Source organism: Leuciscus leuciscus (genome assembly GCF_965113295.1).
Source record: "Leuciscus leuciscus genome assembly, chromosome: 7".
Lineage (NCBI taxonomy): Eukaryota > Metazoa > Chordata > Actinopteri > Cypriniformes > Leuciscidae > Leuciscus > Leuciscus leuciscus.
The window spans coordinates 46,147,454-46,160,983 of record NC_138731.1 but is presented as its reverse complement, the minus strand read 5'-3'; the positions used below and the strand labels follow the sequence as shown (position 1 = coordinate 46,160,983).

The 13,530-nt window shown below is 45.0% G+C and overlaps 2 protein-coding genes across 4 annotated transcripts in view; both read right to left on the bottom strand.

Annotated features, from left to right (window-relative positions):
• The window catches only part of cog3 (component of oligomeric golgi complex 3), a 38,132-nt gene extending 35,611 nt beyond the window's left edge, over positions 1-2,521 (bottom strand). Inside the window, exon 1 of the mRNA XM_082175984.1 lies at positions 2,308-2,521. Coding sequence (XP_082032110.1) covers positions 2,308-2,481 — 174 coding nt within the window. The 5' untranslated portion in view covers positions 2,482-2,521. The remainder of the gene's footprint in view (positions 1-2,307) is intronic.
• An 834-nt stretch (positions 2,522-3,355) lies between these two features.
• mid1 (midline 1) overlaps positions 3,356-13,530 on the bottom strand; it is a 77,072-nt gene continuing 66,897 nt past the window's right edge. For all 3 annotated transcript variants that reach the window (XM_082175998.1, XM_082175999.1, XM_082175997.1), the window contains exons 9-10: positions 12,719-12,923; positions 3,356-7,602 (exon numbers count right to left, since the gene is read on the bottom strand). In XM_082175998.1, the coding sequence (XP_082032124.1) occupies positions 7,254-7,602; positions 12,719-12,923 (554 nt within the window). In that variant the 3' untranslated portion in view covers positions 3,356-7,253. The remainder of the gene's footprint in view (positions 7,603-12,718; positions 12,924-13,530) is intronic.

Sequence of the window (13,530 nt, the reverse complement as noted above, 5' to 3'; positions counted from 1 at the left end):
TCACACATATTAAACATTTCATTTAATATTCAACAATATTATTGATCTCCTGCATTGACACCATTATATGAACTGAACTGAGCTGGACGATGACATCACTGTTATCTCCAGAGCGGCTATTTATATAAATTAACTAAAATTAATAATTTTTTTTACAACAAAAATTAACCATCACTGAACTTACTTAAGCTGGACTATGACGCTATTTTCATCTGGAAACAAACTTTGTTGCATTATTACATGCATTAGAGTATTAGTAGACTGACTGCTTAACACTTTATTTTGATGCTCCCAACAGATATTCTACTAACTACAAGTAACTTTGTAACTATATGTCAACTAACAGTCATTAGAGTATTAGTAGACTGACTGCTTAATATCTGATAACACTTTATTTTGATGCTCCCAACAGATATTCTACTGACTACAAGTAACTACGTCAACGTATCCTACTAACCCGAACCTAACAGTCTACTAATACTAAATATAGTTAGTAGAGTGTCTAAAGTGGACTTGAAATAAAGTGTAACCATTTATTAAGATGAAGAAACGTCTGTTGCAATAGATTTTTAAAGAAAGATGCACAAGAACAAATAGCTTTTTAAAAAAAAAAAAAAAAAGTTTCATTCAAAGGTTGATTAAAATAGCACACTTCAAACAAGAAAACATTGTAAAAATCATTAGGCCTATATTTTTAAAGGTTAAAATGACTTCTCATTATTAATTGGAATGTTTTTTTTTAGATGCAACAGATATATAGCCTAATAATACTTGTGCAACCCTAAAATATAAAAAGGAAGCTATATATTTATGTACAACGAGTGAAAAATGTATATAATATATGTGTAAAATATAATTTGGGAAATATTTAGTTCTTTCCATTACTTTTTCCCCCTACACAATCTAGAACTGTATTGTTAGATGTATTTGTTTAATGATCCATTTATTATTTTTATTATTAATTATTTTTTACACTTGTACCCGGTTTTTCACTAAACCTTCCCCCAGTTTAAAACCCCCTTATTTAGCTCATATGGGTTCTGGTGGTTTGTTAACCCTAGCTTAAACTAAACTTAAGCAATTTCAATAGTTATTACAGTTAAATTCAAGTCTTGTTTAGCTAAACAGACTCATTTGCATACTGAAGGGTGTTACACGTGGCAAGCTTCCACACACTAACCTCACCTAACCCGGGCTAGAGCTGATCCTAGTGCACTACAGAGCTGAAGTGTGTGTGTGTGTGTGTGTGTGTGTGTGTGTGTGTGTGTGTGTGTGTGTGTGTGTGTGTGTGTGTGTGTGTGTGTGTGTGTGTGTGTGTGATGTGTGTGTGTGTGTGTGTGTGTGTGTGTGTGTGTGTGTGTGTGTGATGTTAGCAGACAGGCTGAACCAGCACTACAGAGCAGAAGTGTGTGTGTATAAATGAGAATGTGTGTGTGTGTGTGTGTGTGTGTGTGTGTGTGTGTGTGTGTGTGTGTGATGTTAGCAGACAGGCTACACCAGCACTACAGAGCAGAAGTGTGTATATAAATGAGAATGTGTGTGTGTGTGTTTGTGTGTGTGTGTGTGTGTGTGTGTGTGTGTGTGATGTTAGCAGACAGGCTACACAAGCACTACAGAGCAGAAGTGTGTGTGTATAAATGAGAGTGTGTGTGTGTGTGTGTTGTTAGCAGACAGGCTACACCAGCACTACAGAGCATAAGTGTGTGTGTGTGTGTGTGTGTGTGTGTGTGTGTGTGTGTGTGTGTGTGTGTGTGTGTGTGTGTGTGTGTGTGTGTGTGTGTGTGTGTGTGATGTTAGCAGACAGGCTACACCAGCACTACAGAGCATAAGTGTGTGTGTGTGTGTGTGTGTGATGTTAGCAGACAGGCTACACAAGCACTACAGAGCAGAAGTGTGTGTGTGTGTGTGTGTGTGTGTGTGTGTGTGTGTGTGTGTGTGTGTGTGTGTGTGTGTGTGTGTGTGATGTTAGCAGACAGGCTACACAAGCACTACAGAGCAGAAGTGTGTGTGTGTGTGTGTGTGTGTGTGTGTGTGTGATGTTAGCAGACAGGCTACACAAGCACTACAGAGCAGAAGTGTGTGTGTGTGTGTGTGTGTGTGTGTGTGTGTGTGTGTGTGTGTGTGTGTGTGTGTGTGTGTGTGTGTGTGATGTTAGCAGACAGGCTACACAAGCACTACAGAGCAGAAGTGTGTGTGTGTGTGTGTGTGTGTGTGTGTGTGATGTTAGCAGACAGGATACACCAGCACTACAGAGCAGAAGTGTGTGTGTATAAATGAGAATGTTGTGTGTGTGATGTTAGCAGACACCTCAGCGGGAAGAAGCGTCTCTTCTGCGGCTGCGCGGATCTCCAGAACCGAGTCGGTCTGTTTGTCCGTTAACGGCGCCATTGGATCAGCGCGACGGTCCCAGTGTGAGAGTTTCTCTCGGGTTTCTTTATCAGTGATGTCTAGGAGACTCTGTTCTGTGGAAGACGCCATCATGGACAACAACACTCGACGTCACCTACACGGACGCTACTTCCGTGTGGGGCGGAGTAAATGCGCCGGCGACCAATCAGTGAACGGCGTTCACTTCCTCGTCACCATCAGATAATAAATTCATTTAAACAACGTCATTATATATCAGGTATATTAAAATGAAAAGGAAATAACCAGAGTAGCTTTGTAAAGAAACTCGCGTATTATTGTAGAAAATATATTTTTCTTGACTTTTTAATGATTTTGAAAGTCTCTTCTGCTCAACAAAGCTGTATTTATTTGATCAAAAATACAGTAAAAACAGTGAAATATTATTATAAAGTAAATCATCTGTTTTCTATGTGAATATATAGTAAAGTGTAATTTATTCCTGTGATCAAAGCTGAATGTTCAGCATCATTACTCCAGTCTTCAGTGTCACATGATCCTTCACAAATCATTCTAATATGAGGATTTGAGGCTCAAGAAACATTTATGATTATTATCAGTGTTGAGAACAGTTCTGCTGCTTCATATAATTATGTGGAAACCGTGATACTTTTTCAGGATTCATTGATGAATAAAAAATAACAGCATTTATTTGAAAAAGAAAACTTTTGTAACAAATTTCTATTTTCTTCCTGTATTTTTGATCAAATAAATGAGAGAAGAAGAGACATTAAAAACAGAAATGTTTCCAAACTTTTTTCTGCTACTGTGTGTGTGTGTGTGTGTATATATATATACACACGAGTATATATCAGATATTAATGATTGGAGCCTATAAAGTTTAACTTTAAAAGCTTGTTTCATTTTAATCTTCTTCAGTATTTGAATCTTCTATTGTACATCATGAGTGTCATCATATTTAATATTTAGAGGCAATCATTCACACTGATGATGGGACAAACTATTTTATTATTCCAGGGCAGGACATTGTTCACAATTTGTTTTTAACTCAGGAAAAAAAAAAAAAATCATTTGAAATACAAAATATAATTGTAACACTGTACACTGAACAAGATCTTAGAAGCATTTCCAGAAAAGGGCAAAGTAAAAGTAAAGTAAAGTAAAGTAAAGTAAAGTAAAGTAAAGTAAAGTAAATCATGCATAAGTGCCGCAGGAGCTCCTCAATCTGCAATAACACATTTATAATAAAACATTGATTTATCGTTCAGCCGATCGTTAACGAGCATCCCTTCATCAACACACACCTCAGTTAAATAATTACTCCACTATAAAGGATATATATCCATACTTTCGTGTCGCACATGATAAGCAAAGCGGGACCAAAAAATAATAATTTCAGAAATTAAATTAATCAAATGAAACGTCACAGTTTTCGTGCAGAGTTGCAGAGTAAAGGTCGGATACACAAGTGCAGGTTTGATAATGTCTCTTCAGAACAGCTCAATAAAAGTGTTCAGCAACTGCATGTTAATGACTCATTATTACTATTATTAATGACTCATTATTTAATAAGACTGGCAGAAGTTAAAGGGGCGGTGTGTGAGAACTGTTCATGTATTAATCTTTCTTTATTGCCATTGTGTGAACCAGCTCGTTTCCGCCACAGAATACAAACATAAAACAGGTCATTCTGACTTTGTATCAAACAATTGCAACTTTTTTTCTCAGAATTGCATGTTTTTATATCGCAATTCTGACTTTATAACACATTATGAGAAATAAAGTCAGAATTGCCAGATGTAAACAAGCAATTCTGAGAAATAAAGTCGCAATTCTCTTTTAAAATGTGTAATTCTGTGGCGTAAACGAGCTCTTCCATCGTGAACATCTCGTGAGGAACCCAAGAAACGTCCTCGACTCTCCGGATCGTCTCTGAGAACCTGTCGAATGAGGTTTAAGTTCATAACAAGGCTTTCTCAGTCCCACACACAGACCCTTTAAGAGAATTTTGTACAAAATAACCTTTGAGATGAAACAGTGTAAACTGTGAGTGTCTATAGTTGAAGCACTGAAGAGGGAATCAAACATTTGCTGTATTTTCTTTTTGTGTGCACAATCACTGTTGTTTGTGTGCTTCTATATCTTCACTCAAATCATAGTGTTTTCTAATATTGCGGATCAGAAGAGTTCATGAATAACATCTCATACTAAAACCCTACAGAACGAGTAAATAAAGTGAGTCGAGGTGCAGGACACAGAAGAGTCATACAGAATTCTGCTCAATGTCCACTATTACCATTCAAGGTGCTTAATTATGGGATGCAGGTCAAGCGAGTACTATGAGGTGAACCCGGGAAGAGTATATGTGTGTATCTGTGGTGTTCTGCAGGTTTTACACCGGTATTAACATGCATCTCATCTGTCAGGAGAAACACGTCACTGTTCAGCTCAAGACATACGCGCTCAGATGAGTGATTATATTAAGAATTGCAAAAAAAAAAATTCAGAAAGCGTTCTGAAATGTTTAAATATGCAAATGAGGCATTATCTAATTGAAAAAGCACTCATTTGCATACATTTCCAGAGCAGAAATCATTGGATAAAACCAGATTCATAATTCCTGTGTGATTTTGTGTTATCACTGCATTTTTTCTCTTAAATACTGTGAACAGAATCAGGTTTATATCTGAACACCTTTAGAATATAGATATGAGTCAAACTGTAAAGTTTGGTGTGTGTAAAGAGATCTCTGACTGCGTTGAGATTGAAACTGACAGACGCTAATAGATAACGTGCAATAAAATAAACACTTTAAAGTGCATTTTCTTTCCACTAATCTGAAACAAAACACGTTATGAAAAGCCAAATAGCCAAAAAGTCTTGAAATTGAGCAGTGCATGAAAATAAAAAATAAAAATATTTTGGCCTTAAAGGCACAGTTCACCCAAAAATAAAAACTCTCATCATTTACTGGAGCTCATGTCGTTCCGAACTCTCCTTCATCTTTAGAACACACGAAGATGTTTTACTGAAATCTGAGAGATTTCTGTCCCTCCATCTAAAGTCTGTTCACCCAAAACTCGCTTCCATACATTCATAAAGAGATGGTAAAATAACTCTTGATCCAAGTCTCATTCATATGGATTTATTTTAGCAGCTCTTTATGAATGTTCTGAGTGATTTCTCAGATTTCATTAAAAATATCCTCGTTAGCTTTTCTCAGATGAAGGACCATCTTACAGGTCTGGAGCGACGTGACGACAGAATGATCATTTTCAGGTGAACTGGCCCTTTAAATCTGCACTTCATCCAGGGTTGCCAAGTTTGCGGTTTTCCTGTGAGATTAGGATACTTGTTGTAAACGCTTGAAGTTTAAAGATACACTGATGTGTTTCGGCCTGTTTTTGATTGGCGTTTGCACTGATTCTGGTACACTGATGTGTTTCGGCCTGTTTTTGATTGGCGTTTGCACTGATTCTGGTACACTGATGTGTTTCGGCCTGTTTTTGATTGGCGTTTGCACTGATTCTGGTATATTGACATGTTGTTGACTGGCGTTTGCACTGGTTCTGGTATATTGACATGTTGTTGACTGGCGTTTGCACTGGTTCTGGTATATTGACGCGTTTTGGCCTGTTTTTGATTGGCATTTGCACTGATTCTGGTACACTGATGTGTTTTTGATTGGCGTTTGCACTGGTTCTGGTATATTGACATGTTGTTGACTGGCGTTTGCACTGGTTCTGGTATATTGACGCGTTTTGGCCTGTTTTTGATTGGCATTTGCACTGATTCTGGTACACTGATGTGTTTTTGATTGGCGTTTGCACTGATTCTGGTACACTGATGTGTTTTTGATTGGCGTTTGCACTGATTCTGGTACACTGACGTGTTTTGGCCTGTTTTTGATTGGCGTTTGCACTGATTCTGATACACTGATGTGTTTTTGACTGGCGTTTGCACTGGTTCTGGTATATTGACATGTTTTTGACTGCCATTTGCACTGATTCTGGTATATTGACGCGTTTTGGCCTGTTTTTGATTGGCGTTTGCACTGATTCTGGTACACTGATGTGTTTTTGATTGGCGTTTGCACTGATTCTGGTACACTGACGTGTTTTGGCCTGTTTTTGATTGGCGTTTGCACTGATTCTGGTACACTGACGTGTTTTTGACTGTTTTTGATTGGCGTTTGCACTGATTCTGGTACACTGATGTGTTTTGGCCTGTTTTTGATTGGCGTTTGCACTGATTCTGGTACACTGACGTGTTTTGGCCTGTTTTTGATTGGCGTTTGCACTGATTCTGATACACTGATGTGTTTTTGACTGGCGTTTGCACTGGTTCTGGTATATTGACATGTTTTTGACTGCCATTTGCACTGATTCTGGTATATTGACGCGTTTTGGCCTGTTTTTGATTGGCGTTTGCACTGATTCTGGTACACTGATGTGTTTTTGATTGGCGTTTGCACTGATTCTGGTACACTGACGTGTTTTGGCCTGTTTTTGATTGGCGTTTGCACTGATTCTGGTACACTGACGTGTTTTTGACTGTTTTTGATTGGCGTTTGCACTGATTCTGGTACACTGATGTGTTTTGGCCTGTTTTTGATTGGCGCTTGCACTGATTCTGGTACACTGACGTGTTTTGGCCTGTTTTTGATTGGCGTTTGCACTGATTCTGGTACACTGACGTGTTTTGGCCTGTTTTTGACTGGCGTTTGCACTGATTCTGATACACTGATGCGTTTTGGGCTGTTTTTGATTGGCGTTTGCACTGATTCTGGTACATTGACGTGTTTTGGGCTGTTTTTGACTGGTACACTGACGTCATCTGAAACGCATGTTAACAGCAGGCGTGTGACGGAGGCTCGTGACGTGGGTTCAGTCGTGCGCGTCACCGGTCTCCAGGTGGTCGGGAATGGGCAGCCCGGTCAGGACGGTCAAGCACTTGTTCCACACGCTGAAGACGGGGCAGATGGGCTGAGAGAAGGAGATGTCGAAGGTGTGGAGGTGCTGTGTTCCTGCGGCGTCGTAGAACGCCAGCGACCCAGAGTCGTAGTCCAGCAGAACGCCCAGGCGCCGCATGTGCGGAGACGGCTCGATGGGGAACTCTTTACTGTTGTGACGCACGGCCCACGAGGTGTTGCAGCGACTCAAGACCCACGACGTCGAGTCCTTCCCCACCCAGCCGTGTTTGGGAGCCGATTTATATGCGATACCAATCGCAAACCTGTGAGAAATAACAGAGCATCAGTACAGAGCTATCATTACAGCGGTAACATTTACATATCAGATCTATTAGGAGATTCTGAACGACGTCAGATCTGCTCACCCAGGCTGATCCAGAACAGCGAAATATTATTACAATATAGCTAGTGCTGGGCAACGATTCATCGCGATTCATTGCATCCAAAATGAAAGTCTGTTTACATAATATATGTGCATGTACTATGTATAATTATTTTGTATATATAAATTGTTTCGGTTACATATGGTAACCCTCGTTCCCTGAGGGAGGGAACGGAGACGAATAGGAATAGGAATCTCGCTAGAGAGGCCAATCTACTTCAAGTGAAACTAAAACAAGCCAATACACATTGGCGTGCAATCATTTGCATCAGCTGTGCAGCCTCGCAGCGCGGGTATAATAAGCAGCTGGTGATGATTGCACTTCAGCTTTTTGCTGAGGAGCCAAGCCTGAAAAGCTGGTCGCCCCGGCAGGCAGCAGCAGATGTGGTGACGGGACGTACGTCTACGTTCCCTCCCTCAGGGAACGAGGGCTACCATACGTAACCGAAACGTTCCCTATTGTCCGGTCAATATGGCGTACATCGTGGTGACCCACGAATAGGAATCCCTACCAAAGCGCCACAGCTGCTGCACCCCATCCAGCACCCTGTGTAAGCCTCCACACCTTCTTGCCTGAAAGGACGATAGGAGAGGGCTTACACCGAGTGTATCTGTCACTGTTGTTCCGTGATAACCCATACAGTGAGATTATTGGATAACACTGGGAAAGCGTGCCCGATCTGAGGGAGGGGAATGCTGCAGGAGCCACATTCATAAGGAGAGTTATGTGGGAATACACATATGGACTAACTCGAGGGGTGTACTGCATATGAATAGTGGGTGACTTAGCCCAAGGGAAAGACACGAGCTTCCGTTTAGGAGCAGCCGTGGAGAATATATACACATGGGATCCCCGTAGGGTCAACCATATGGGACCCAGCCTAGACCCGGTTCTCAAGGATTTAGCGGATAAAGGCCTGGCACCGGACGCTCCGCCATGTCCAGGCTGAGGGTGTTGGAGGACTCAACAGGTTTGACTCTGGAGCAATAAGGATGCACAATAGGGTGTAGCAAGCCGACAGATCCGGTACTCACAGTGCTTCTACCCGTTTAGGGTGAGAACACGGGAGGACATGGGCTCTACATTTAGGCTATAGTATCTAGCGAACGTGTTAGGTGTCGCCCAGCCCACAGCTCTACAGATAGCTGTTAGCGAGGAGCCACGTGCCAGCGGCCAGGAGGATGCAACGCCTCTCGTGGAGTGTGCATGCAACCTGAGCGGGCAGGGCACGCCTTGAGCTTGGTAAGCCAAGGCGATGGCATCCACTATCCAGTGGGCCATCCTCTGCTTGGAGATAGCCTTTCCCTTCTGCTGGCCTCCGTAACAGACAAAGAGCTCGTCTGAGGTATTGACGCTTTGAGTTCTGTCCACGTACATACGCAGAGCGCGAACGGGACAGAGCAAAGCCAGGGCTGGGTCTGCCTCCTCCAGGGGCAGCGCTTGCAGGTTCACTACCTGATCTCTAAAGGGAGTGGTAGGAACCTCGAGCACATAGCCAGACCGGGGTCTCAGTACAACATGGTTGTCACCCGGCCCGAACTCTAGGCACGATTCGTCGACCGAAAATGCTTGCAGGTCTCTTGATCCTCTTGACCCTCTTGATCAAGGCCAGTGCAAGGTCCCAAGAGGGTATGGAGGGGGGACGAGGAGGATTTAAACGTCTCACCCCCCTGAGGAACCTGACAACCAGGTCGTGCTTTCCAACTGTTTTGCCATCTATGTGGTCATGATATGCTGAAATAGCGGCAGCATGTACTTTGAGGGTGGAGGGAGACAGCCTTCGCTCCAACCCTTGCTGCAAGAAGGAAAGCACTGACCCTATCGAACATCTTCGGGGGTCCTCTCTGCGAGAGGAACACCATTCGACGAACAGGTTCCACTTCAAGGCGTACCCATGTCTCGTAGACGGCGCTCGCGCAGAAGTGATGGTGTTAAGTACCTCTGGGGGTAAGTCACCTAGAACCTCCGCGTCCCATCCAGGGACCAGACATGGAGTTTCCAGAGGTCCGGATGCGGGTGCCATAGGGTGCCCAGTCTCTGAGTCAGAAGATCCTTCCTCAGAGGAACGGGCCAGGGAGGGACCTTCACGAAGAGCATGAATTCTGGGAACCAAGAATGGGCCAATAGGGAGCCACCAGAAGGACCTGCTCCTCGTCCTCCCTGACTTTGCACAGGGTCTGTGCAAGTAGGCTCACTGGGGGAAATGCATATTTGCGGAGGCCCCGGGGCCAGCTGTGTGCCAGTGCGTCCGTGCCAAGTGTTCCCTCGGTCAGGGAGTAAAACAGCTGGCAGTGGGAGGTCTCTGAGGATGCAAACAGGTCTACCTGAGCCTCCCCGAACTCTCTCCAAATCAGATGAACCGCCTGGGGGTGGAGTCGCTATTCTCCCGGGAGCACAGCTCGTGACAGCTCGTCGGCCACACGGTTGAGCACACCGGGGACATACATGGCTCGAAGAGTCTGAGTGTGCTGTGCAACACTTAACTGGTTCCACGAGGCAGGAGGTGCAGGAGGCGGCTTGGTTGCACTCTCGAACTGCACACAGCTGCCTGCTGGCGATAGAAGAGGCGGATGAGAGTGGTGAGGATTCTCTCCCCCCACTGCTCTCCGGGCCCTCTTCGGACCCAGAGATGGAAGAAACTGCTCTTTTATTGAAAATTTGGGTACCGCTGGTTTTGAGGCCAGCGGCGGAATCCCCCTCTTCCGGGGGATGGAGCGATGTGGTCATCGTCTCCCGAAGAGCAGTCCCGTCCATCTCTGGGTCGCCCGTCCTAGGGCCGTTTGTTTCTGGCTTTGCCGCCCTTCTTGGCGGGGGCCTGGACGGGCGGGGCGGCCTGCCTGCGACTGGCTCCACAGCGCCGTTTAGATGGAGGCTGCTGCTGTGGTGCGGGAGCAGGGACAGACGCAGGAGGCCGCCCTCGGCGACGAGCAGACTGAGGAGCCGCAGGCAGTGGGTTGGAGGCAGCAGCTGGCCGCCGCGGCAGGATGTGTTTGATGGCCTCAGTCTGCTTTTGTACAGCCGAGAACTGCTGGGCGAAGTTCTCGACCGCATCGCCGAAGAGGCCGGTCTGGGACACGGGGGAGATAAGGAACCGGAGCTTGTCGGTCTCCCTCATGTCGGCCAGACACAGCCAGAGATGGCGTTCCTGGACCACCAAGGTGGACATCGCACGACCCACCAACCGCGCGGTCACCTTCGTCGCACGAAGCGCAAGGTCCGTCGCGATACGAAGTTCCTGGAGAACTTGGGGATCATGACCACCCTTGTGCAGGACCTTCAGTGCCTTGGCCTGATTGACCTGCAGCAACGCCATGGCGTGCACGGCAGAGGCAGCTTTCCCACAGGCCTTGTAAGCCTTGCCGGTTAAATCCAACGAGCACTTACAGGCCCGGGAAGGAAGACACGGTTCTCCGCGCCAAGTGGAGTTAGGGCACAGCTTAGGCCCGTTCCACTGGCGGGATACGCGTGTATCCCTTAGCCGCCCCGCCATCAATGGTGGTGAGGGAGGAGGAGACACCGGAACGGTTTCTGGCAGTAAAAGGTGCCGTCCACGTCCCTGTAAGCTCCTCATACACTTCCAGGAAGAAAGGCACTGGGGTGGGTTGCTGAGAACCAGCGCACACCACCCCAAGATACCAATCGTCCAACCTCGAGGGTTCGGGACACGGTGGAGGGTTCCACACGAGCCCGACCCCGTTGGCGGCCCGGGAAAGCATGGCCATCATCTCTGGGTCCGTCTCGGGCACCGCTGACACACCCGAAGGAGGTAGCGGCGCCGAGTCGTCATCCGCGGAGAAGTCTGACCCACCCTCCAATGCAGCGATCGACATCTGGTCTTCGCGGGGAGCACCAAAGTAGACAACCGGTACACACCTCGAGGATGGTCCAGCTTTCTCCAATGGAGGCTCAACTGGCTGCGGAGCGTAAGAGGGGTGAGGGCTCCTAGGGGGTTGGTTCCCCAAAGGAGACGCACTCACAGTAATCCTCAGGTCTCCCATGTCACTGCCCGAAGCAACCCTCTGAGGGGGATTGGATTGAGGCAGAGGCACGGGGACTCCGCCCCTTTGCAGGAACAAGAGTCTCGACCGCAGCTCCAGATGGTCATCTTCCCACAATGGGTACATGACTCACCCACAAAAGTTGCCTCAGCGTGTTCAATGCCCAGACACAGGAGGCAGCGATCATGACCATCCTGTGAGCCCAGGTAACGACCACATCCAGAAACACACAGATAGAATGTCATCTTTAAAATGACGCGTTCTATCTGTTTAAGCTCTTGTAGGGACTGCTCTCACTGGTGCTGAAGCACGCAGGGGAACGGCCACCGCGAACACAGACAGGAATGTGCACCTGTCTGTGCGCTGTCTCTCTGCTGCTAGTCTTACCAGCCGTGAAAACAGCCGTTGAGCGCTCTCAGGCACACCTTACCAGCTGTAATAACAGCTTTTTGTTTTTTGCTCAATTGACAAAAACAAAAAAAGGAGAGAGAGAGAGAGAGAGAGAGAGAGAGAGAGAGAGAGAGAGAGAAGACCGCTCGCACTACATGTGTATCTGAATGCTTACTGAAGAGAAACTGACTTTAGGACCCAGAGGAACAGCTTATTTGCTCCATATAGAGCTATAAGGCCATCTAGAGTCATGAAATATCATGTTATGTTATTTTATTTCCACAAGAGGTCAAAGACACTCAATGTAAGATATTTTGAGCTAAATTAAAAGGGTTATGCATAAAAGGGTTATATTAGTTATTTTGAATTTAAGTTGAAAGAATGTGAGGAATGTGCTTAAATTACTCTTTATTTATTATTTATTGATCAAATCTAGTAATTGAAAGGTAAAAAAAAAAAAAAAAAAGATGTGTTACAAGGTGCGAGGGAAGGATGAGAGTTAAGTAAAGTGTAAATCGTGACCGGCGAGGTGTGTGTGAGAGTGTGTGTGTGTGTGTGTGTGTGTGTGTGTGTGTGTGAGTGTGTGTGTGTGTGTGTGTGTGTGTTACCATGTGCTCCCCCCGATCAGAACCTCCCAGTAGTGGCGTCCGCTGTCGATGAACACGTTCCCGGTGACGCCGTAGTTCCCGGAGCCGAAGCGCTCCTGAGCGTGGCTCTTCATGGACGAGGCTTCGTCGCGCTCCACCGTCAGACTGTCGTGAGAAACCTTCAGCTTACGGTGGGCCGACTTCGGGTCGAGCTTGAACGGCTGGCCTGAGAGTCAACAACAGCGTCAAGTCAAGTCTCCTTCATTTATACAGTGCTTTAACAATATAGATGTTTCACAGCAGCTTTACAGTGATAAGAGGAGATTACAGTAACAGAGATTGTTTAGGCTTTACAGCAGATCTAGAATAAAGTTATTGTCCAGATAAAGTTAGTTTTGATCGATTCACTTCTGTTGTAAAGATCATTAGATATTAACTGACACGACACCGCTCTAACAGAAAACCCTTAATGTGTTCTGGCCGTTCATCTGCACGAGAACACAAACTCTGAAACATGTTCCAAGGTGAAAGTTTCAAAAAAATTTGAAAAATTGTATCATCTCCATGTAAACTTCAAAAACGTGAATGCATATGTTGCCAATGACAGTGATTCACAGCTGAACATGCAGGAAATCCTAAAGCCTTTTACTCTGAGTTTAAAGACACTAACCATAAGTGTCTACTAACATCTTGGTAACACTTTACAATAATGTTCATTAGTTAAAGGGATAGTTCACTTTGAAATTAATTTTTGGTATGTTTTAGCTCACCTCAAGGGCATCCAAGATGTAGGTGTCTTTTTTTCCGCAGTAGTTTCAATTTTGATATTTTTA